This window comes from Saccharomycodes ludwigii, chromosome I (genome assembly GCF_020623625.1).
Source record: "Saccharomycodes ludwigii strain NBRC 1722 chromosome I, whole genome shotgun sequence".
Classification (NCBI taxonomy): Eukaryota; Fungi; Ascomycota; class Saccharomycetes; order Saccharomycodales; family Saccharomycodaceae; genus Saccharomycodes; species Saccharomycodes ludwigii.
In genome coordinates, this window is record NC_060200.1 from 72,175 (window position 1) to 95,983 (window position 23,809).

General features: G+C 31.1%; 13 protein-coding genes across 13 annotated transcripts; 5 read left to right on the forward strand and 8 right to left on the reverse strand.

Annotated features, from left to right (window-relative positions):
• Positions 1-344: 344 nt before the first annotated feature.
• GAB1 (GPI-anchor transamidase subunit GAB1) lies at positions 345-1,646 on the reverse strand (the record flags this gene model as incomplete). The annotated part of the gene is made up of 1 exon (XM_046078855.1): positions 345-1,646. One exon carries the CDS (start codon positions 1,644-1,646, stop codon positions 345-347), a length of 1,302 nt encoding a protein of 433 aa, XP_045936373.1.
• Positions 1,647-2,338: 692 nt separating this feature from the next.
• SEC23 (GTPase-activating protein SEC23) lies at positions 2,339-4,630 on the forward strand (the record flags this gene model as incomplete). Its single annotated transcript, XM_046078854.1, has 1 exon — positions 2,339-4,630. The coding sequence occupies one exon, from the start codon at positions 2,339-2,341 to the stop codon at positions 4,628-4,630; it is 2,292 nt and encodes a 763-aa protein (XP_045936374.1).
• A 94-nt stretch (positions 4,631-4,724) lies between these two features.
• Positions 4,725-5,786, reverse strand: AOS1 (E1 ubiquitin-activating protein AOS1; the record flags this gene model as incomplete). Its single annotated transcript, XM_046078853.1, has 1 exon — positions 4,725-5,786. One exon carries the CDS (start codon positions 5,784-5,786, stop codon positions 4,725-4,727), a length of 1,062 nt encoding a protein of 353 aa, XP_045936375.1.
• A 513-nt stretch (positions 5,787-6,299) lies between these two features.
• Positions 6,300-8,417, forward strand: HDA3 (Hda3p; the record flags this gene model as incomplete). The annotated part of the gene is made up of 1 exon (XM_046078852.1): positions 6,300-8,417. The coding sequence occupies one exon, from the start codon at positions 6,300-6,302 to the stop codon at positions 8,415-8,417; it is 2,118 nt and encodes a 705-aa protein (XP_045936376.1).
• Positions 8,418-8,446: 29 nt separating this feature from the next.
• PRP4 (U4/U6-U5 snRNP complex subunit PRP4) lies at positions 8,447-9,814 on the reverse strand (the record flags this gene model as incomplete). The annotated part of the gene is made up of 1 exon (XM_046078851.1): positions 8,447-9,814. The coding sequence occupies one exon, from the start codon at positions 9,812-9,814 to the stop codon at positions 8,447-8,449; it is 1,368 nt and encodes a 455-aa protein (XP_045936377.1).
• A 290-nt stretch (positions 9,815-10,104) lies between these two features.
• Positions 10,105-11,079, forward strand: BET2 (Rab geranylgeranyltransferase BET2; the record flags this gene model as incomplete). Its single annotated transcript, XM_046078850.1, has 1 exon — positions 10,105-11,079. One exon carries the CDS (start codon positions 10,105-10,107, stop codon positions 11,077-11,079), a length of 975 nt encoding a protein of 324 aa, XP_045936378.1.
• A 39-nt stretch (positions 11,080-11,118) lies between these two features.
• On the reverse strand, positions 11,119-13,191 carry DPB2 (DNA polymerase epsilon noncatalytic subunit; the record flags this gene model as incomplete). Its single annotated transcript, XM_046078849.1, has 1 exon — positions 11,119-13,191. The coding sequence occupies one exon, from the start codon at positions 13,189-13,191 to the stop codon at positions 11,119-11,121; it is 2,073 nt and encodes a 690-aa protein (XP_045936379.1).
• A 508-nt stretch (positions 13,192-13,699) lies between these two features.
• Positions 13,700-14,875, forward strand: CSA1 (Csa1p; the record flags this gene model as incomplete). Its single annotated transcript, XM_046078848.1, has 1 exon — positions 13,700-14,875. The coding sequence occupies one exon, from the start codon at positions 13,700-13,702 to the stop codon at positions 14,873-14,875; it is 1,176 nt and encodes a 391-aa protein (XP_045936380.1).
• Positions 14,876-15,247: 372 nt separating this feature from the next.
• VPS4 (AAA family ATPase VPS4) lies at positions 15,248-16,585 on the forward strand (the record flags this gene model as incomplete). Its single annotated transcript, XM_046078847.1, has 1 exon — positions 15,248-16,585. One exon carries the CDS (start codon positions 15,248-15,250, stop codon positions 16,583-16,585), a length of 1,338 nt encoding a protein of 445 aa, XP_045936381.1.
• Positions 16,586-16,732: 147 nt separating this feature from the next.
• Positions 16,733-17,338, reverse strand: SCDLUD_000031 (pyridoxal 5'-phosphate synthase; the record flags this gene model as incomplete). Its single annotated transcript, XM_046078846.1, has 1 exon — positions 16,733-17,338. One exon carries the CDS (start codon positions 17,336-17,338, stop codon positions 16,733-16,735), a length of 606 nt encoding a protein of 201 aa, XP_045936382.1.
• A 592-nt stretch (positions 17,339-17,930) lies between these two features.
• On the reverse strand, positions 17,931-19,355 carry PDP3 (Pdp3p; the record flags this gene model as incomplete). The annotated part of the gene is made up of 1 exon (XM_046078845.1): positions 17,931-19,355. One exon carries the CDS (start codon positions 19,353-19,355, stop codon positions 17,931-17,933), a length of 1,425 nt encoding a protein of 474 aa, XP_045936383.1.
• A 632-nt stretch (positions 19,356-19,987) lies between these two features.
• BSP1 (Bsp1p) lies at positions 19,988-22,579 on the reverse strand (the record flags this gene model as incomplete). The annotated part of the gene is made up of 1 exon (XM_046078844.1): positions 19,988-22,579. The coding sequence occupies one exon, from the start codon at positions 22,577-22,579 to the stop codon at positions 19,988-19,990; it is 2,592 nt and encodes an 863-aa protein (XP_045936384.1).
• A 671-nt stretch (positions 22,580-23,250) lies between these two features.
• SCDLUD_000034 (uncharacterized protein) lies at positions 23,251-23,511 on the reverse strand (the record flags this gene model as incomplete). Its single annotated transcript, XM_046078843.1, has 1 exon — positions 23,251-23,511. One exon carries the CDS (start codon positions 23,509-23,511, stop codon positions 23,251-23,253), a length of 261 nt encoding a protein of 86 aa, XP_045936385.1.
• Between the last annotated feature and the right edge of the window lie 298 nt (positions 23,512-23,809).

A 23,809-nucleotide genomic window follows, 5' to 3' on the forward strand; every position in this document is an offset into this window, starting at 1 on the left:
TTTTTTATATACCAAAAAATAAATGTATGAATTAGAAAAGAAATAGAGAAACAAAATAAACCGATAAGCCAATTTAAAGAGACATGTGCATTATCATTTGGGATGTACTTTTAAATTGAGGTCGTTGTCGTTTCTCTTTAGAAAAAATAAAAAAAAAAAAAACAAAAAAAAAAAAAAAAAAAAAAGACAAACTCCGACGCGCGTCATTCCCATTTTCTCGGAAACCCAATCACACTTGTCCGATATTCCACAGTTGAAAATAATAATAATTTTTTTTTTTTCTGTATGAATCATTGCAATACACACGTATATAATAATAATAATAATAATAATAATAATAATATTTATATCTGAGTCAGTTGTATGTTTAAATTAGGACGATCACAACCATTGTCATTGTCATATTCCATTCTTAACATAGCCCAGCATATATCTATAATTACACTGCTCAATGCCAATCCATAAACTAAAGTTATAGCATAAAAGAAATTGCTATTACCCGATCCTAGTCCAATCCATAAATAGTAAAAGATTGGTGCTAATACAATGGAATGTATAAATAATAAGATTGATATGATAGAATATTTCATATAACAGAAAATCGGAAAGAACAAGGGTAAAAAACTTAACACAAATCCAGTATCTCCTAGTGTTGGATATGGCTTAGTTAATGTTATCCAACTTAAGCATAGCACAAAACTGTATAATAACAAATTGATGTTTTTAGAGGACGTATGGTGAAATCTTAAAGTGAACGGTAATATAAAAGATGCCAAAAACAAATTGAAAACTGTTTTAAAAAATGGAATAAAAAACTCAAACATTTCAACAAAAAAATACCACCATAACCCTATATTTGGATATAATTTTTCAAAATTCATGTTTACACCATAAACAGAATAAATAAAATCCCAACTAAAATTGTTAAGTGTAAATGATAATATAATCGTAGTCAAAAGAGTAGAAATAAAACCCACAATCAGAAAGATACCGCTATCATTTTGGTTTCTATTTTTGGCCAATCCAATATTTATACTTAATAACGGGATAATAAGTAAAATAGAATATAAAGATAAGTAACCGCTCAATGCCAATAAAGATCCACTTAAAAACATATTTTTTGCTCTATTGCCTTGATAAGTATAGGCAATGTATAAGCTCAGCAAAATCAATAAATTAGAAAAAATACATGTATTTTTACTTATGCAACTTAAAAACGTCAATGGATTAATGATATATAAACTACCAATGATCCATGAAAACTTATTGTAAGGTTCAATTTTCTCTTCTTTGGTATGGGTGCCGCTAGAACTTGTAGATATTTTGTTCATCAACCTGAATAGCACAATTGGAAATAAAGAATCCACAAATGAATATAACAAATTGGATAGCGTATAGGATGAAGTTATAATTGAGCGGAATAGTGATATTAATAAGATTGGCTGATGGACCAAACCACCATCATACAATGGTAGATCATGATTTAGTAAATAGATACCTTCTTTTAGACTTTTAAAGGATGTAATTGGTGTGGAAAACTCTACGGAATTGTCTAATACATCGCTTAAATTAGGGAATATAGTGAAAGTTATAAAACGGGTTAAAAAGCATATTATGAATAATTTTAATTCAATAAATTTGGTCATGATGTTTAGTTAGTATATATATATATATATATACATACACAAGCACATATATACTTTTTTTTTTTTTCCTTTTTTTTTTTTTTTTCTTTTCTTGTTAATAGTGAAATTGATTAAAATGTTAAATTGAAACATTTTGTTTAACTTTTAAATCAGAAAGAAAGAAAGAAAAAAAAAAAAAAGAAAAAAAAAAAAAAAAACAATGTAATTTGGGATTTGGGCCGGGTATTGAGTTTTAGAAAACCCAAACATCACCAATGCGTTCGTGTAAAATGACTTTGGTAAATACTCACGTGATATTTTTGTTATTTTTAGTACAACAAAAACGAAATCTGCCTTGATCAAAACAAACCGAAAAAAAAAGCGTTAGTGTTTACTTAGTAATCATCGCAGAGCAGTAAGTGTACAATAAAGAAAGAAAGAAAAAGAATTTCCCTTTTTATTCTTTCAACAAAAGGAAAGAAAAAAATTTTTTTAATCTTTTGTATAAATAAATAAATAAATAAATAAAGTTGTGTTGTTCAAAAAAAAAAAACAAAAAAAAAAAACTATTATCATTACTATTATTATTATTATTACTATTATCGCTATTAGTTTTAATAACAAACTTTTATTTATAACACTCATTAAATCATTCAATCCGAGTTTATATCTAAGCACCTAATAATTAACCGGAAAGTCACAACACAAAAATCATGGATTTTGATACTAATGAAGATGTCAACGGGATTCGTTTTTCTTGGAATGTTTTCCCCGCAACCAGATCGGATGCAAACAAAAATGTAGTTCCAATTGGATGTTTATACACTCCACTAAAGGAAAGAGAAGACCTACCACTTGCTAGCTACAATCCTGTTTTATGTAACGGTCCCCAGTGTAAATCTATTTTAAATCCATATTGTGAAATTGATTTAAGAACAAACACTTGGAATTGTCCAATTTGTAAAATTAGAAACCATTTGCCAAGTAGTTATGCTGGTATCACCCAAGAGTCGTTGCCTGCAGAACTATTGAACACCACAATTGAATATATTACCAACAAAGCTGTTCAAGTCCCACCTATCTTCTTCTTTGTTATTGACTTAACTACTGAAGAAGAAAATTTACAAGCCTTAAAAGATTCCATTGTCTCTTCTCTATCTCTTTTACCTCCAAACGCTTTAGTTGGTTTGATCACATATGGAAATACAGTTCAATTGCATGATTTATCCTGCACTTCAATAGACAGATGCAATGTTTTCAGAGGTGATAGGGAATATGAGTTATCTCAGATCATCGAATTGTTAACTGGCGAAAGGGCCAACCCTGCTAAAGCTTCATTACAACAACAACAACAAGGTTTGGGAAAGATCACACCATATTCTTTGAATAGGTTTTTTTTGCCACTAGAACAAATTGAATTTAAATTAACTCGTTTATTGGAAAATTTGAGACCAGATCCATGGAATGTTGCTAGTGGCAACAGACCTTTGAGATCCACTGGTTCTGCTTTGAACGTTGCATCTTTACTTTTGGAAGGTTGTTTTAAAAACTGTGCTGCCAGAATCATATTATTTGCTTCTGGTCCAGCCACTATCAACCCAGGTTTAATTGTAGAAAAAGAATTGAAAGATCCTTTAAGATCGCATCATGATATTGATACTGACAATGCTAAACATTACAAGAAGGCTTGTAAATACTATAATGGTTTAGCCGATAGGGTTGCTACTAACGGACATACCGTTGATATTTTTGCTGGGTCGTATGACCAAGTTGGTATTTCAGAGATGAAGGAATTAACCGATACTACTGGTGGTGTTTTGTTGATGACAGATGCCTTCAGTACTGCGATTTTCAAGCAGAGTTACATGAGGTTTTTTGGCAAAGATGAAGATGGCTATTTATTGATGGGGTTTAATGGTGTAATGACGATTAAAACCAGTAGAGATTTAAAGATTCAAGGTTTGATTGGCCATGCTAGTGCTGAAAGAAAAATTGAGTCTTCTAATGTAAGTGACTCTGCCATTGGATTAGGTGGTACCAGTACTTGGAAAATGCCTTCTCTCTCTGCTCACCACACTTATGGGGTATTTTTTGAAATTGCCAATACTTCTGGTACAACCGGTGCTATGGGTTCTTCTAATTCTCTAGCATACACCCAATTCATTACGTCTTATCAGCATGCTAGTGGGTCGCATCGTATTAGGGTTACGACGGTTGCTAACCAATTGTTGCCATTTGGTTCACCTGCAATTGCTGCATCATTTGACCAAGAAGCTGCCGCTGTATTGATGGCTAGAATTGCTGTTTACAAAGCCGAGTCTGATGATGATGCTGATGTTATCAGATGGGTTGATAGAACTTTGATCAAGTTGTGCCAAAACTATAGTGATTACAACAAGGGCGATCCATCTTCTTTTAGATTATCTCCAAATTTTTCACTATATCCTCAATTTATGTATTATTTGAGAAGATCTCAATTTTTAAGTGTTTTTAATAACTCTCCCGACGAAACTGCTTTCTATAGACATGTGTTTACTAGAGAGGATTGCACCAATTCATTGATTATGATTCAGCCAACTTTAACTTCTTTTTCAATGGAAGATGAACCACAACCTGTTTTGTTAGACTCTGTGTCTGTTAAACCAAACACTATTCTGCTATTGGATACCTTTTTCTATATTTTGATTTATCATGGTGAACAAATCGCTCAATGGAGAAAGGCTGGATTTCAAGATGATCCACAATATGCAGATTTTAAAGCACTATTGGAAGAACCTAAATTGGAAGCTGCTGATTTGTTGGTTGAAAGATTTCCATTACCAAGATTCATTGATACTGAAGCTGGTGGCTCTCAAGCTAGATTTTTATTATCTAAATTGAATCCTTCTGATTCCTATCAAGATGGTTTTGCTAGCAACGGTTCTACCATTGTTTTAACTGATGATGTTTCCTTACAAAATTTCATGCAACATTTGCAAAATGTTACCGTCAATGGACAAAGCTAGAGAAAATGTGTAGAATTTTAGTTAATTATTATATCTATGTGTAAGAAGGAATGAATTAAAAAAAAAAAAAAAAAAAAAAAAAAAAAAATTCTTTTTAAAACTCAAAAATTGGCATTTCCAAAGTTGTACCGTCAAATATAATAAAATTATTCAATGGAGATTCACGTTTCCCTAGAATGTTGATAACATCTTGAGCCACAGCACCACCTATCACGGCGCAAACAGGCGAAAACTCCAAATTCAATTGGTTATTTTTAAAATTGTCCAAAAATTCTTTAGAAACGGTATATTCTTGTGGAAGATTCAATTTTTTTATAATTTTACAAATATTCGCCATACTTAGGAAATCTTTTTGAGACCTATCATCAAACAATGATGCAAAAATAACAGGAGCAGCTGGTGTTAAACGTTTCATTTGTTTTTTAGTAAATGAAATGTCACTTACCCGAGCGGTTTGTAAAACTTGCTGAAAAGTTTTATAGTAATTTCGTGTAACAATCTTTTCAAATATTTTTGTTGGATCTAGATCATCAATTTTATCTGTAACTTCAATGACCTCTCTATTATTTGAAAGTTTCCCCAATTTAGTAGAAAAATTTCCGTTTTTCAATTTTTCGTCTTTAGAATCAAATTTGATCAAATCAACAAAAATATAACCATACAAACCATGACAACCACATACATATAACGGAATATTTAAACTATGGGTAATTTCATTTATTTGTATAATATCTAACTTGTCATTAACTTCTGTGAGTATTACTAAATCATACTGAGATAATTCTTTTTCTAAATTCTCTAACAAGTTATATTTGACATCAATTTTAACCCTTGGATTCATATCTTGAATTCTATGTTTAGCTTTGTCAACTCTTTTGCCCCCTATAGCTAAATCTTCTAAAGAAAGAAAGAATTGGGTGTCTAAATCTTCGTCTACAATATCGTGATCATCTACAATTGTCAAATGACCTATGCCGCTTAATACTAAATTTTTAGTGATTTCTGTTCCTAAACCACCTAAATTAAATAGCAGTACTTTGGATGATCTCATTCTTTGTTGGGCAGAAATACCCCAAAGTCTAATTTGTCTATCATACAATTCAATTTCGTCCTTGGTTAATTCTGTATTATTCATGATATTTTTTTTGTCACCCATTAATTATTAGCTATAGTAGCTGTGGCAGTTTACTACACTTGTTTTTTTTTTTTTTTTTTTTTTTTTCTTCTTCTTTTATTCCTTGAGTGGTATACTGAACATTAGAAAGATTGATTAGGCAGTTGGCTAGGAAAACTTTATTTGTTATATTATAAAGTTTTTATTTTAGAATTATTGTAATGTGTTACCCGGATGATGGGGGAGGGGGGGATTATTTTGTTGGAAAGCGAGGGCTTTTTTGTTTAAAAGGAAGGGCTTTTTTCTTTTTTTCTTTTTTTCTTTTTTTCTTTTTCTTTTTTTCTTTTTCTTTTTTCACTTCTTTTGATTGAGACAGCGGTTATTATTTATCTATTTATGTGGTTCATTGTCACTTCGTACATTAAAAGCACTAATTTACAATGCCAATAAATATTACCATACGTTGAAATAATATATAATATATTAATCACTCCCAATAATTCCGGAGTAAAGTTAACTAAAAGAAAAAGAAAAACAAAGAAAGAAAAAAAAAATATGGATCTATCAAAGATTTTAGATGCAGAACCAGAGCCAAATATTATTTTGGATCTTATTAAAAAAAACCCCACTCATTTCAAATCCAGCAGTGGTGTTAATACCACTTATAAAGGAAAACAAAAAAAAGAATTAACCTCCATCAATGCAACAAACAATAACGCCTTTTCAAATCAAGATTACTGGTTGCCTGCTCCAATGTGTCAGTACCAATGTGAATTAACAGACCAAATCGTATCACTTCATTATTCTGATATTTTAAAATTTTTCAAATGTGGTATTTCCTCCTCAGATGTTATTCGCCATTCAATGAATACCATGTTGGAAAATTCCAAATTGGTAGCTCTTCATCCTTACTTATTAGTTACTCACCAATTACCAAGATCTTTAATCACAAAAGATGTTCCTGGCCATATATGCCAATTAAGCGGCGAGTTCCAAGTCTTGAAGGATTTAATTGGATTGATTTCAAAATTCGAAACAAACACCGCACTTTGTTGTAATGCCAAAATCAGTGAAAAGTGCATCGATTTAATTGAAGCTTTACTTTTAGGTAGCAAAGTCAATATAAAGAGATATGATGGCAAAAATTCTATCAAACATAACAAAAAAAAGAGCTCTTCATCGTCTCCTCCTATCCAGAATAATAGTGCTAGCAGCACTAGTGGCAGTAATAGTAATAGTAGCAGCAATGATGTCAACAGTAGCTCGTGCAATAATATCAGTTCTAGTAATTGTACAAGCGATAATTTCTCCTGCACAGTCCATATCTTCCCCACTGACGCAGAGGAAATATTATGCAAAAAATTGGAACTGCAATATGGTACCGACTTTTATTTTGATATATTAATATCCTTAGATTCTGATTTAGATTTAAATAAAAGTGTATTTTTCAGTAAATTGCTGTCTTTAAATAGACAAATAAAGGCTCCAGTTGTTCGAATAACAACAATAAATTCAGTGGATCATGCTAGTTTATATTATAGAAAACTTTTTAATAAAGATGCAGAGCCAGAGAGATTTCTAAGAGATGTCGTGTCTGCAACTGTAATATTGAGAGACTGTGTTGGTGTATTACCACCAGATTTAAAACCAGTTTTCACCACAAATTTGCAATACTTGGATGAGTGGGTAAACCAACCTTCATTACCATGGCCACTACCGGACATATATCCAATTAGGGAATTTTCTCCTATAGATATAGAAGGATCGTTACTAACAGAGGTTCGTCATAATGGGTCTTACTCTTCTTCTTCAGTTTCTAACAACAACCATAATACTTCGAAATATACATATGCATATGATAAAAGGCCTGATAATCTAGTCACTGCAAAAATTCATTTGAATGATAATGACAAATACTATGTCAATAAACGTTGCAAAAATGATTACTCGACAAACCCATTAATAAGGCAAAACATGTCGTATTTAACCGGTATATCAAATACAGACAACAAATACTATTTGAACTCAAAATTTTTAACACACGAGCTAATAACTACGATATCTAACACATATAAGGCTATAGGTATACAAAATTTAAAAATCAAATCTTTTGAAAAAACGAATGCTTTGGAAAATGGGCATGTTAAGTACTATGAAGATGAGCTGGCTAAAATCACAGAAAAAGTAAATAAGACAAGGGAAAAATTAGAAACAAACAAAACCGACTGTAATGAGTATTTAAGAGAAGAAGAGGAAATTAGGGAAAAATTGCACCTATATGGGAAACATAAAGTACCACAACATATACTTTTAGAAGAAGAGTTAACTAAACTACAAAAGTCTTTAGAGGCTAAAAAAAGTGAAAAAGTATATATTTCCGTAGAACTAAATAGAGCACGAGAATTAAACAAAAATAATAAAGAGCAAATCTCAAAACTCAAACATGATTTGGATATACACAGAATCAAGTTCCAGGAACAACTAAAAAAAGATATTCAAACCCAGAGGGAAGTAGATGAAGAATCTAAAAAATTACGTCAAAAAATAATATCTTTAAGGGGAAAAAATTTAAAGTATCATTCTAAGTTGGAAGAAATCAATCATATTATCAGAGAAAAGCCCATTGAGCGTAATATCAGGTCATCTAGTAAAAGGAGAAGAAGAAGGACTTAATATATTATATATATATATAGTTTATTTATTTAAATTTTCTTAAAATAATCCCATAACTTTATTGATCTATCCCAACCGCCGGTTATAATTTTGTTTGTGCCGCTGATATCTAAGCACAATATTTTATCGACATGTCCCTCTAAACTGCTACTCTTCAGCCAGTTGCCACAATTATAACAATTGACCATTTTGTCATATGAAGTAGAAAACATAACACTTTCATCTCGACAAATTTTCAAATCTGTAACAATATTGTTATGCGCAGGTATATTTTTTGATGGTACTTCCAACTTTCTTAGATCCCAAACTTTGATCATGCCATCACCACCACCAGTCACAAGATTATTTGTTGAATACCAATCACTACAATAGATAGGCTTTGGATGTTCTATGGATGCAATGTTTGTGCCGCATCTTATATCCCATACCAAACCAACGCCATCCAATGCTCCACTAAAAACTAATGAACCAAATTTATTTATGGAACAATCGGAAATTTCAGAAAAATGACCTTCCTGCATTTGAAGCTCTTTAGTAGTTGAGACATCCCATAACCTCCAGGTTTTGTCATGGGAGGAACTTACAACATACCTCTCATTGTTTGGATGAAATATTGTTTTTGTTACCCTTCCATTGTGGCCCCTTAAAGTTGTTGCTAAGTCCAGACTATTATAATCCCAAATTTTAAGTAAACCATCTGTGGAGCCACTTGCTACCAATTTAGAACTGACATCCAACCCGCTAATTTTACCATCATGTTCAAACCTTGCTAATTCTTTATATTCACCATCTAATATAGAACCAATTTTCACTTCCCCTGCCCAACTAGATATTGCAACCTTGTCATTATTTTCACCAAATATTTTAACATTCGATATCGGTCTTGTAGAAACCACATAAGACGCTGAAATTTCTAGGTTTGTTTTAATTTTATCTAATATATTATATCTCATTGAAATTTGCCTCTCTGGTGAATTAATATTTTCAACGTATTTTTTTAGATTCATTAAATACTCTATTTTTTTGTTAATTGATCCACTGATAAATGATTTCCTAGCATTAATTAACTCTATGGGCGCGGGTGTGTAAAATTCTTCCTCTTCCTTTTCGTGGTGATCATTATTGTTTGGTTCTTCAGAAGCTCTTGCTGCTTCCATATATTGATCATAATATGTGGGGTTTTTCGCTATTAAATTGGCTAATCTATCTCTCTTTTCTAATAAAGTTTCAGTTTCAATTATAATCTCATTTTTGCCGTAAATGAATCGGAGAATATCATCAATTTCCTTTATGGTTGTTGGTAACCTGAGCTTAACTTTTTCTATCTCTGCTTGAAATATTTTAGAATCTTGCGGTACCTTTAAAGCAAGATGTGTATTTATATAATTAAAGTCCATGTTTATTATATGTTACTGGAAGTTGGAGGGATTGAATATAATTTTTGTTTCCTTTTTGAACTTAAATCAATTCCAAAGTATTATTTTTTTTTTTCTTTTTTCTTTTATTATTTTTTTTTTTTTTTTTTTTTTTAAGATTTGTACATTGTAGGCCTTAATGATATATACGAAGTTTGTAATTTTTTTTTTTTTATTTGATTTAATTTTCTTTTTTTATATATACATAAGTGATTTACCTAATAAGAAATACATATAAAAAAAAAAAAAAAAATAAGAATAACTAAGAATTTATGACAGAACAAATAAAATTTTATAGAGATAAACACCTTTCTTTTATAGAATCATTAGATACAAAGACTGAAGATTATGAATATTGGTTATCAGAACATTTAAGAATTAATGGTGTATACTGGGGTTTAACGGCGCTATGTTGTTTAAAGGCTTCTGACAAATTCAAAAAGAAGGATGTTATAGAATTTGTACTTTCATGTTGGGATAAAGAGAACGGGTCATTTGCCCCATTTAAGGGACATGATGCACATTTGTTAAGTACATTATCAGCAGTACAAATACTTGCTATATATGATAGCATTTCAGTATTGAGCCCAGAAATGGTTGATTCAATTGTTAAATTTGTCACAAGTAACCAGCTAGAAGATGGGTCCTTTCAAGGTGATGAATTTGGTGAGGTTGATACAAGATTTACATACAACGCATTGAGTACATTATCTATACTAGGTAAATTAACACCCCAGGTTGTAGACCCAGCCGTTAGTTATATTAAAAATTGTTATAATTTTGATGGCGGGTTTGGATTATGTCCAGGAGCTGAATCGCATAGTGCACAGGCTTTTACATGCGTTGGTGCATTGGCCATTGTAGGAAAGTTAGAGGAAACATTAACTAAACAACAACTAGATGATTTAGGTTGGTGGTTATGTGAAAGACAAGTGGACAACGGTGGTTTGAACGGCAGACCTAGCAAACTACCAGATGTTTGTTATAGTTGGTGGGTTTTAAGTACTTTGGCCATCATTGGAAAGCTAGATTGGATTAATTTTCCAAAATTACATTCATTTATTTTGAAAAGCCAAGATCCTCAAAAAGGTGGAATCAGTGATAGACCAGGAAATGAAGTTGATGTTTATCATACTTGCTTTGGCATAGCAGGTTTAAGTCTAATGGGGGTTGAAGATTTGGAGCCTATAGATCCAGTTTATTGTATGCCATTCTATATCACCAAGAAATTTCTTAAATATAAATAAACAGATGTATATATATATATATATATATATATATTGTGCTTAGAAATTAATTTCTTCAAAAGTACAATTTTTGGAACTTAGGTTCAAATCTATGTAATTCGCCTTCCTTCTTTGTGTAATGAAAGTACCAGTGTTAATGGTTTTGCACTTATTGTACGTAACTTCAAATGTAGGGGCTGTTGTATCTGTTAAAAGAAGGATTGTTGGAAGTGGATTTAGTTGCAGAGTATGATCCAGTTCCCAGTTTATAGGTCTAAGACTAGTCATAAAGGGTGATAAATGGGATTGATCCAGCACTGTTTTTACGATTTTTCTTGCTTCCCTAATCTTAATTGGAACTTGATTATCATTTGGAACAAGCCTATTAATTTCTAATTCGAGATCGTTATCTTCATTATTAGTGATCGATTTTCTATTTTGGAATGTAATATTGTATCTTTTCATTCTTGAGTTAATATCATCTCTAAAAATTACAATTTCTGAGGACAGGTATGCAATACGGGCGGGATTGGTAACAAAATCACAGTGTTTAACCATTCTTTGAATATGTGTTGTAAAAAACTTGGGTATATTGGCTTGCGGTAATGAATTTGATGTTGTACCCAAAGAAGACATGCTACTCCATGGATCATTACAACCGGGTACAAATATAAAATGTGTGTAATTAATTAAATTTTCAAATTCAGATAATAATATTGCCAAGTATTCAAACCCATTTTGATATTCCTTTGATAAACTTGAACTGGAACTAGTTAATGAAGGATGAATTGGAACAGAAGTGAATGAGCCTTGTAGAATTAACAGCGTTGGTGGATCCATATCTATCTTCTTGAAAACTTTTTTTAATGCTTCAAAAGTGAGTAAATCGTCCAAATATAAATTCCCACCTAAAACAAATATTCTATTGTTGACTAAACTAGATTCTAAAGTTAATAATTTAGCTCTTAATTCGTTATCAAATCTACTATAATAGGTTTCAGTGGACATGCTATGTACTCCTAATAGGTCTAATTGACCTATGCTATCCAAGGTTTTTTCTCTAAGTTCAGCCTCTGGCGAACAGATAGAAGTTAAATAAAATTTATCACCCACGGAATAATATATACCCTCGGCCAACACAATACAGCCTTGGAAAAAATAAGTATCACTCAAGGGGATAGTTTGGGATAAATCTATACAGACAGAACCACTAGGGTCCTCCAAACACCAGGAACCTCTTTCACTGATTCTCAGCAACCCCAATAGTAGGAAATTTTCTCCGTTTCTACCCAATAAATTTTTAATTTGTGTAATTTGTATATTGCCGGTACTCATTAATGCATTATTTTCCAAATCGTTTTGTAAATGTCTTAATGAGGATAGAGGATTAAAAAATTCTTGGTCTTCATTGTTAAATTCTTCCCTTCTTAGTAGTCTGTCTTTAATTAGTAAATATCTTGTGTTTTGGAAAGTGGGTATAATTTTGGAAGGAATTCTATTATTGTTTAGGCCTGAACCATTTATCTTTAAAACATAATTTTTTTTAATTGAATTGTATTGGAAATTTTGTTGATTGAAACAAGTTACGATTTTAAAATAATCTTCCCATTGAATAGAGTCTACAAAGTTGATATTCTCCGGATTGTTATTAATATGATTAGTGAGATTAGGTTCGTTATCAGTTTCTTCTAATTCGATATCTGAATCAGTAGTATCTGAGTATGTGTTGTTCATTATAGCAGCTTTTTTTTTTGTTAAAAAACTATCTAATTTGACAATGGAATTTTTTTTACCTGACAGTGTATCCTTCTCTCTGTTTGTAGTGGCACTGGCAGTGGTATTAGCATTTCTCAATTGTTCTCGTTCTTTCAATTCTTTAAGTGTTTGAATAACTCCTTCACTAGTTATAAATAAGCCACGATCTTGTTCTTTCCAGAAAAGGGCGAATGATTCTAAAAATGCCATTAATTTGGGATCTTTTTTCCAGCCAATACCAAAGCATTTCCCTATATATTTGGTTAATTCCTTTAAGCCATCTGATTTGATATTCAGGCCGTACTTTTTAGAAAGGATACGGTATGCGATTGGTCTTAAAATGCTTGGTGGGATATCTACTGGTAATACAGTTGACATACTACAGGGACGTACTTTTATTTTATTTTTATTTTAGTCAGTATAAAAAGGGCCAAATTACATGGTAATAACAGTTTTGATGTTGTTGTATCAATTAAAAGATTACTTGATTGTTTTTTTTTTAATCTTTTTCCAATGGAAAAGAAAAGTACCCGGACACAAGAAAGTTTTCATTTCTTTTTTTGAAACAGAAAATAAAAAAAAAAAGCATCTCTTTGCCATTTTGGCTTAATCTTTCGCCCCCTATAAAACCCGTACTGCATTTTCTGAACCAAATTCATGCAATTGTAAGAAATGTTAAAAAATGTAAAAAAAAAAAAACAAACAAAAAAATGATTAAAATCTTGTAAGAGCCATTTTTTTAACACTTTGCTCAATTCCAATTTGGATTTTAGATTTGCAAGAGGGTTTTTTTTTTTTTTGATTCAACTTTATTTTCAATTACCCTTTAACATTAATACAAAAAAAAAAAAAAAATTAAAATAAAATAAAAAACAAATATTAAAGGATGACTCTGGCAAATTCAGTAAAGAAAAGATTAGGCAATTTGCTTGATTATTTAAATCAAAACGATACCAATGAACAACAACAGGATACAGCTCTAGATCACAAGAAGAAATATGATGAATATCCTAATACTGCTATTAACAGCAATAATTCTCCAGTTCCAAACAAGAAAAATAGGAGATATAGATCATACCCTGGTGGTATTGCTACCAATCCAGGTACAAATAATACCAAATCCTACCGCAAAAATGCAAAGAAGTATACTAGGATTAGAAATAATGGAGGCATTTGGCAAATTATTAAAAATTGTTTCACTGCTCAAGAACAAGAATTAAATGATATGAAAGAACAGTATCAAGAGAATATGAACAATATACCATCAAATTCACTACGTACTTCCAGGTATAAAAAAGATTTGAAAACACGAGCACAAGTACAACGTATTGCTAAAAGTGAAGCTTTTAAAAAAATATTAATGGAAAAACAATATGATCAAAGAATGTTAAAGAAATTAAATGAAATGAATACTAGTGAAAATAAGGGATCAACACCGCCCGCTTTTCTGCTGGACAACAAAAGCATGGATCAGGAAACGAATGATAAAGAAAAAATAAACCAAAGCAATGACGATGAGATCTACGATATTATGAATAAAAGAATATTATTTCTAGAAAAAGAGTTAGAGTTGACCAAAAAAAAATTAAAGTTTTCTCAAGAAAAGGTAAAATTATTAGAGGGCTTGTTAGATGATGCCCAGTTAGATAATGAAATGGTTAAAGCTAAACGTAAGATTACTAATTTACCTCAAGCTTTAACGGCAGAGCCGCTACCCGATTTATCCCCTACTAAAAAGAAAAAGCCCTTGTTTACATCCAGTCCCACTAGAAAGAACCATGAGCAACAAGAAGGTGGAGATGGTAATGATATCGATTCTTATAAAAAAATAATACCAGAGACACTGGAGAGTAATAATAACATTGATAATAGGTTTGATGTACGGGCATTTCAAAGATCAACAAACAATAACAGGCTGTCAAGATTTGAAGAAAGTGATTTGGATGAGAACGATGAAATCAATATTGCACACACACATATTGAGGGGAATAATAGAACTTCTCTATCACCAATTAGAATTGATTACTCTAAGTATTCTTCTCCCCCTCCAAATAAGTTTTAATCGAAAAAAAAACAAAAAAAAACTAAAGTCTAGTCTATATATAAATACACAATTTTAATCTATATAAATTTAGAACTTTAATTAAAGATCCTTTTATGTTATTAGATATCTCGGTAGATTTTAAACTTTTAGGCTAAAAGTTATAAGGATTTCGTATAAAGTGTTTTTTTGGTTCTGGTTTAAAAAAAAAGAAAAAAAAAAAAAAAAAGAAAAAAAAAAAAATTATACAACGTCAATTATAAAATAATACATCTTAAGATAATTTTAATATTAGTATTTCTACTATAATAATCACAATTGATAGATAACTTAGACGTAAAGGGAAGGACAACAAGAAAGAAAAAAAAAAAAAAAAAAAAAAGGGAGGGAAAGATGAGTACTGGCGATTTTTTGACGAAAGGAATAGAATTGATTCAAAATGCTATAGATTTAGATACAGCAACAAAGTACGAAGAAGCTTATACTGCTTACTATAACGGTTTGGATTATTTAATGCTAGCTTTAAAATATGAGAAAAATCCCAAGTCAAAAGATTTGATTAGAGCAAAGTTCACTGAATATTTAAATCGTGCAGAACAATTAAAAGAGCATTTGGAGAAAAAACAACAGCAGCAGAATGTTTCAGCATCTAATAAAAAGACTTCTGTTAATAACAATAACGGCGATGATGCTGATGATAATAACAAATTGAGAAATGCCTTAAGTGGGGCTATCTTATCGGAAAAGCCTGATATTAAATGGGATGATGTTGCAGGTTTAGATGCTGCAAAAGAGGCTTTAAAAGAAGCGGTTATCTTACCTGTGAAGTTTCCACAATTGTTTAAAGGCAAAAGAAAGCCCATAAGTGGTATATTGCTTTATGGACCACCAGGTACTGGTAAATCTTATTTAGCTAAAGCTGTCGCTACGGAATCCAATTCTACTTTTTTCAGTATCAGTTCTTCTGATTTGGTTTCTAAATGGATGGGAGAGTCCGAAAGATTGGTTAAACAGTTATTTGCTATGGCTAGAGAAAATAAACCAAGTATTATTTTTATTGATGAAGTTGATGCATTGACTGGTCAAAGAGGCGAGGGTGAAAGTGAAGCAAGCAGAAGAATTAAAACTGAATTATTAGTACAAATGAATGGTGTTGGAAATGATAGTGATGGCGTATTAATATTGGGTGCAACCAATATTCCTTGGCAGCTAGATGGCGCCATTAGAAGAAGATTTGAGAAGAGAATATATATACCACTACCTGACCTAGCGAGCAGAACTAAAATGTTTGAATTAAATGTTGGCGACACTCCATGTAAATTAACTAAAGAAGATTATAGAACTTTGGGCAAATTGACTGAGGGTTATAGTGGTAGTGATATTTCGGTTGTCGTTAAAGATGCTTTAATGGAACCGATAAGAAAGATTCAGATGGCCACCCATTTTAAAAATATAATTACCGAAACAATGGAATCCGTGACTACAACAGATGGCAATGACATTACAAATACCAATATTGGTAAAAAAAGGCAACTGTCGCCATGTTCCCCTGGAGATATGGGTGCAATAGAAATTTCATGGACCGATATTGAAGCTGATGAGTTGGTGGAACCAGAATTAAACATCAAAGACTTTATTAAAGCTATTAAAAATTCAAGACCTACAGTTAATGAAGAAGATTTGAAAAAACAGGAGAAATTCACCCAAGATTTTGGTCAAGAAGGTAATTAAATCTAGATTTGGGTTTAGTTTAAAGGGTGAGTAATTGAAATAAATAAATTTTTTTAAAAAAAAAAAAAAAAAAAAAAAAAAAAAAAAAAAATAATAATAATTTTTTTATGGAATAATGATTAACATAAATAAATTATCGTACTTTATCTAAATAGTTGTAGTATTGTTTTCATTATCTGAGATTTTACCACCTACAATTTTCACCTTAATAATGGCGATGTCGTTTCCAGTAATAAAGCATCTTGCGTCTGGGTTGTTTTTCAATAATTCCTTCTGATAATATTCAAACTCTTGCGCATTACCCAGTTGTTTAGATAATATTACGGCTTTACCCTTTAAAGTAGCACTCATTTGTGACAATTCAGCCTGGTTCAACTCTTGCAATAAATTAAACAACTTACTGGTGTTCATTCCTTCATTGTTGCTACCATCCATATTTTGAGTTGATGATGGTGGTACAGGTGTACTTGATTGACTGTTTTTTCTCAGTGACAATTTTTTAGCAGTAACCCAATCATGAATCAAAAGTGAAACCTGTGGATTTTCTTTGATGTTTGAATATTTACCAGTATCTTCATGTGTTGCCAAAATAATTAAATCGCCATCTTGCTGCTTGTAGGTTTTTTCATTTGGAATGTAAGTGTAATTCATTAGCGCTACAGATGGTGTAGCATCTTTTAAGGAGGCAGTAGCTAAATGGAGATACTTAGAGGTTTTTAATAAATTCATCAAATGATCAGGATATTCCGACATGTTGTTTATTTTTATATCAAAAGTGTTTTTTTTATTTCTTTATGATTTTTGTCTATATGTGGTATTCCAAATAGATAAAGGGGAATGAAAACATAATTTGTTTCTATGTACATATTTACATATATATATATATATATATACTTTATATGATGCCTGATATATATATTTTAATTGTGTCAATTTTATACAAGAATAGTAATAAAAAACAAAAAAGGCGACGAAGAAATCAGGGTGGCAAAAGTTGTAAAAAAAAAAAAAAACAAAAAAAAAAAAATAACAACCCCTAAAATACGGACATTCGGATATATGCCAAATAATTAGTCAAAAAAAATTAAAAAAAAAAAAAAAAAAAAAAAAAAAATTATATATTTGTACTGTGATTACCATTGATTTATTATTTGGAATATACAAGTTTTCTCTAATTTACTATATAGTCGTTTGTTCTATGTGATTATTGTACATCATTATTATATAGTATAGTACCAGTACGGTCATTATAAATACTTTTCATTCCTCATTAATTTATGCAGCAGTGGGTTATGGTAGTAATAACAGTACTATTGGGATCATCTGATACTGTCACTTTTGGTTCCTAATCACCTTTATTATTATTATTATTATTATTGTCAGTTTGCAAAGAAGAGGATGAAGAAGAAGAAAGGGGTGGTGAATTAATTGATATACTGGTGGTAATGTTTCCATCACTATTGTTGCCATTACCAGAATGATTTTCCAATAATTTTTGTTTTTTAACCTCCTGTATTGTGTCACTCCATTCTAAAAGTAAGGATTTACAAATGTCATGAAATTTTCCTAGTTTGGAATCGTTAATAATCGCTCTCAACAATTTATCAAGTTTACTAGCTTTTAAAGCTACCGTGTCAAAAAACTTTTCAGATTTATCCTCACACTCATTATCATACAGTGATTGAACATACATGATTCGTAAATATTCTTCACTCTCATCCAAATCTTGTTGTTTCGGTGGCTCATTTCTTTGGATTAAATTTTTTTGAATCCTTCTTCTAAACAAAAGACATGCTTCTACTCGACGATTACGATCCAGTCTCTTCCTTTTAGTATAGTTACTCTTTGGTTTTTTACCATTAATTGTAATACTCGCATCACAAGAACTATTATTATCTCTATCTCCATTGTTTACATCAGATAATTCAAATCTTTCCTTTTCATTATTATTACTGGTGGTAGTGTTTTTTTTATCGGGATGAGATACACTATCATTTCCCGGTGTAATGGTGTCTGTACTACTACCACAATCAATATCGTTATCTTTAACACTATGGTTCCCATTAACTGCATCCTTTTTTTCTTTACCCATTTCTTCATCTTTTTTTTCTGGAGAATCCTCTTTTATTCTGCTCCCCATTTCCAATTTATTGTCCTTGGCAGTTTTATTTTGGTCTATTTCCTTTCCTTCTAGATCATAATGTGTCTCTTCTTCTTTGAAACTAGGTACGAAGTTATCCGCGGCACTAACAGTGTCACTATTATTACTACCAACACTTGAAGCACTATTTAACTTTTTCATCTTTTTAGATTCAAATTCACCAGGATGTGAGGTTTGTTTCCTTTTATTTTTTTTGAGCGCCACTTTCCCTAGAAATGGATCCTCGCCACTTTCAATATGGTCTATATCTTCTACATCATATTCTCTACCTTCAGATTCGCAGGTCGCTACTACAAAGTCATGTAATGATTCAAACTCATAAGCCATTTTATAAGCATAATATATGTCATCCTTTGAGCCATTGTTTTTCCTTTTTTTCAAATAGCTTTTAATTTGTGGCTTGGTCAAAGGTGTTAGTTTATTGGGCTGATCCCAATAATAGGAGGTATCATTAAAAAAACAAACTGCAACTTTATTACTCTTCCTTTTCTTGTAAACTTCTCTTGATAAAAATCTTTGAGGAAATACTACCGCTGGCCATGACGGATAGTTGCCAACTTTACACAATACCAGATCGCCAGTTTTTAGTTTAGAATCTGAATCAGTCATTTTTCTTTTTTTTTTCTTCTTTGCCCGCCTCTTTTCTATTATATTAGTGTACCGATTGTGTGGTTATACACATAAATATATCTGTATATGCTTATTATTATTATTATTATTATTATTATTATTATTATTATTATTTGTTATTGTTGTTGTTATTACTATTATTGTTTATTGATTTAACATAAAGGAAAGTGCTATTAAAAAAGAAAAAGAAGAAAAAAAAAATTAAGAATTATTAAACGTTATTTTTACTATTAACGATTACCAATTTTTTTTTTTTATCTTTTTAAAAATAACTACATTTATAACTCACTTACTTCTCTCAGAAACACCCACACGTTTATTTAACGCTTGGTATCAAAAATAAAAATAATTTTTTCGATGCATGATTTTCTGTGCTTTTTCCAACGCAATCCCTCCCTTCCCCCGCACCCCACGCACACCAAGCAATTTTTAATGAATGGGAAAAGTTTACATCGCAAAAAAAGTTCCCATTGCTAGAAATCAACTCTAAACATTTAAAATCCCATCAATGATAAAATAGTATTGAATTCCTTTGCTTTAAAACTACAAAACTAAATATTATATATAGGTACAATGTAAAATACGTGAATTCATTACCCAAAACTTATCAATTAGTTCTTGACTATATTAGAGGGTAATCTTCTTTTGGGTCCACGTGATCTGTTTTTGGTGACATGTCGTAGTTTAGGTTCATTGGCTTCAGTATTATACATTGTTGAATTACCACTACCAATTCCAATATCAGTGTTCCTACTAGATAAGTTTTTTTTTAACCCCGCTATAAATGGATTCTCTATTTGAGCAGGTTTTATCAAGTCGTTGGCAACATTACCACTAGTACTACCGTGATCTGGCGCAGTTTTTGATTTTAATAAAGTTTTTCTTACAGTTATTGCTTCAGGTATGGAAACTATTCTAGATGGCGATATTTCCACTTTATTTAAATTATTGATTTTTTTTAAGGCTTCTGGTAACGATGGTTTACGGGTAGGTTTTGGTGGTGCTTTATTCAATTTTTTAATTTTTTCGATTGGTTCCAATGCCTCTTCATCTTTTTTACTCTTTCTATTTTCATTTATGTTTTTAGATACCGGTTTCAATTCTGGAAATTGCACTTCGTCATAAGTTTTATTTGTTCTTTGTGGTGATACACTCTTCCTTAATTTAGGCAACTGAATTGGAGAAACTTGGCTATTATCATCAATCATTGTAGCACCAGTATTTTTTCTAGTGGGAGTTTTTACCTTACGTAATTTTGGTAACTCAACTTGTAATTCCATTTTTTTATTAGGAACTTTTGGTTTTTCTTTAACCGTTTTTTTTAATTTCAGTCTATTAATTTCTTGTACTAAAACCTCATTATCATCCACATCATCCTCCTCAAATATGGTACCGTTGTTATCGTTACCGTCAGTGCCAGCAGCACGTAATTTGGCCGGTTTTTTAGGTATGAATGGTGCCTTTACTATTGCGGTATTGTGCTGCGTGCTTAAATTTTTCAATGCGTTAGAATTCCAAAACGTGTCTTGAGAATCTCTATGCTTTCTTGACGATAATATTTTATTGGTTGTGCTAGTGCTAGTAACATCTCGTGCCTTTTCAGATAAGGAATCCATATACGATTTTCCGGGTGAACTAGAAATACCCCTTGCGCTAGATTTCATTCTAGATAAGTGTTGCGGTATTCTAGTCGGACTTGTTTCATCTCTCGTGGACAAAGAATCCATATATTGTTGTCTCCTTGGTGATGAAGATGAAGAAGTAAATCTAGGTATTCTAGAAGGTGATCTACTCTCACCCAAGGAATCCATATATTGTTGTCTTCTTGGAGATGAAGACGATGAAGTAAATCTAGGTATTCTAGAAGGTGATCTACTCTCGCCCAAGGAATCCATATATGATCTCCTCGTAGGCGAGCCATTCAAACTTGCAGGTTGCAACTCATCATCTTCGTATTTTTCTACTTCAACGGTACTCGTGCCTAGTGTAGAATTTAAATCTAGAGGTTTCCTAAAAACCCTCTTAGTTGTTGTGGTTGTAGTCGTGGTTGTAGTTCTGGTATTTTTCCTTCTAGATGGTGGCTCCACCTCAAAATAAGAAATTTCTTCTGACAAATGTGATTTTTTTGCTGGAATAGGTGGTGGTCTAGATCTGCTTTTATCGTATTTGCTATGATAATATTTATCGGCATCCCCTTGGTAGTCGTCGTCATCATAATCAACTGATGATAATTTTTGCTGTTCATAATCATTATCCATACCAATGCTGTCATAAGCGAATCTAGAAGACTTTGGCTTAATAACAGGTCCAGCAAAGGGAAAAGAATAAGAAGAAGCATACTTATTAGAATCATAATTACTATTATTTATATCAAGCTCGCTTAATTTTCTGGGTTTGATTGGTTTTTTGGGTACCTCACTTCTATGACTATTCTTTTCCTTTAGATTTTTAAATATAGCTCCTGGTTTAGGCAAGTCATAATTATCCGGTAATTCAACAGGATAATATTCAATATCATCATAATCATCGTCATGGTAATGACCGTTTCTTAACTTTCCATCATTACCCCCATATCTTCTTGATGATGAGAGGTTTGAAAGAGCAAAAGAATCAGAATATTCCGCATCGTTTTCTACATTTAGATTATTCAGCCCATAGTTGATTCTCACTCTTCCTTGTTGGCCTCTGTTAAGATTTTCATCAACGTTTGAATAAGCAGGAAGGATGTTCATATTTTTTTTTTTCCCGTTCATCGAAAATTTCACGGTCTGTAATAACTCGTAATCATCTTCTGAAATAACATACTTATTGGGATTTAAATCTCCACTCAATTCATTGGTACCAGTGCTAGAATAGATCCTATCATAGCTATAAGCAGAATAAAAATTTCTATTGTTGGTGGATTTGGAAATAGGATTAGCGTTACCAAGGGAAGTTTCATAGGACGTGCCTACATTATCGTAGTTGTTTGTTGGCGCAGTCAGCAATCGCCTACTTTTTTCAATATCTTCTCTCGAATGATTATAGCGTTTGTGATTATTAATAGAAGGAGGAATTATTTTTTTTTCGTTATTATTCACATTATTATCATTGATATTTCCAGTTCTTCTTTGTTTATCTAATTCTTCAACATTTTGTAGATAAACGTTTAAATCCGAGTCCTGTCTAGTAAATTCTATTGGTTGATGTGGTCGTTGATACATAGCTTATCTGATATATTATGTACGGGAGTGGAAGGTTTCCTGAAAGCGAAAGTTAGTGATTTTACTTTGTGAACTTGGGTGGGGGAACAATTGAATAAATCTAATAAACAATTAATTTAAAATTTTTGTTTATTTACTTTTTTTTTTTTTTATTAAACTCGAAACGAAAAAATATTAGAAAAAAAAAAAAAAAAAAAAAAAAAGATATTTTTTACTTTTAACGCACTAACTGTGCTTCGGATGGATCTGAGTCCGAGTGACCTTGATAGGCCAATCCGAAAAGATGGGAAAACAGGCCTAAAAAAAATACAAATTTGTCGGTATTTACATTCATACAAGTTTGTTATAAAAGAAACAATCAAATGAAATCAATATCAATCGATCAATCAAAAACAATAAGCACCAAACATTCTATATAGTACTATCTTGTTAATATCGTGAACACAAAAATAAAATTAAATTTATATAGTAATAACAAATATTATACATAACAAAATAATTTTATTGATATTGGTTTTCTAAAATTTTAATATACCACGGTGCTTATTCTTATTAAAACACCTTGATCGATATCTAAATGTTATTCGATATGCAATATCAGTTTATTCTTTCATTCTCTTTTCTTTTCTTAGTTGTTCATTGGTATATATCACCATCATGCCTCAAATAATTTAATCACTTAATGCAATAGATGACTGCCTTCTCCCTAAGTAAATTTGAGACCCACAAAAAACGAAAAATATGAAATAAACTAGTGCAGCTATAAAAACAGTATGTGCTACAGCTGGACCATCTTCTGGATCATTTATAGAACCAACGAATTCTTCGTGGCTTATATTAAACAAATGTCCTATCACGGATAAAATTATAACAGCAAATGCACTCAATACAGTACAAAACCAAGCTTTACCAGAAGAAACGACTGGCTTCATTATTATTTCTATTAGACGAGTATTATTTTTATTAGTTGATTATTTTTCTTGTTTTTTTAAAAGAAAACTTTTGATAATTATATATATAGAAATGAAAAAGGCCTCTTGCTGTAAAGGGAAAAGCTATAAAATCTTTTCTAAAAAAAATTAAAAAAAATTAAAAAAAAAAAAAAAAATGCAGCCAAAAAAAAAAAAAAAAAAAAAAAAAAAAAAAGGAAAAAAGAAAAAAAAGAGAAATTACAAAGTTCGTAGAAAGTGATTTTAAGTATTGCATAAATCAAATTATTGAAACAGTTCG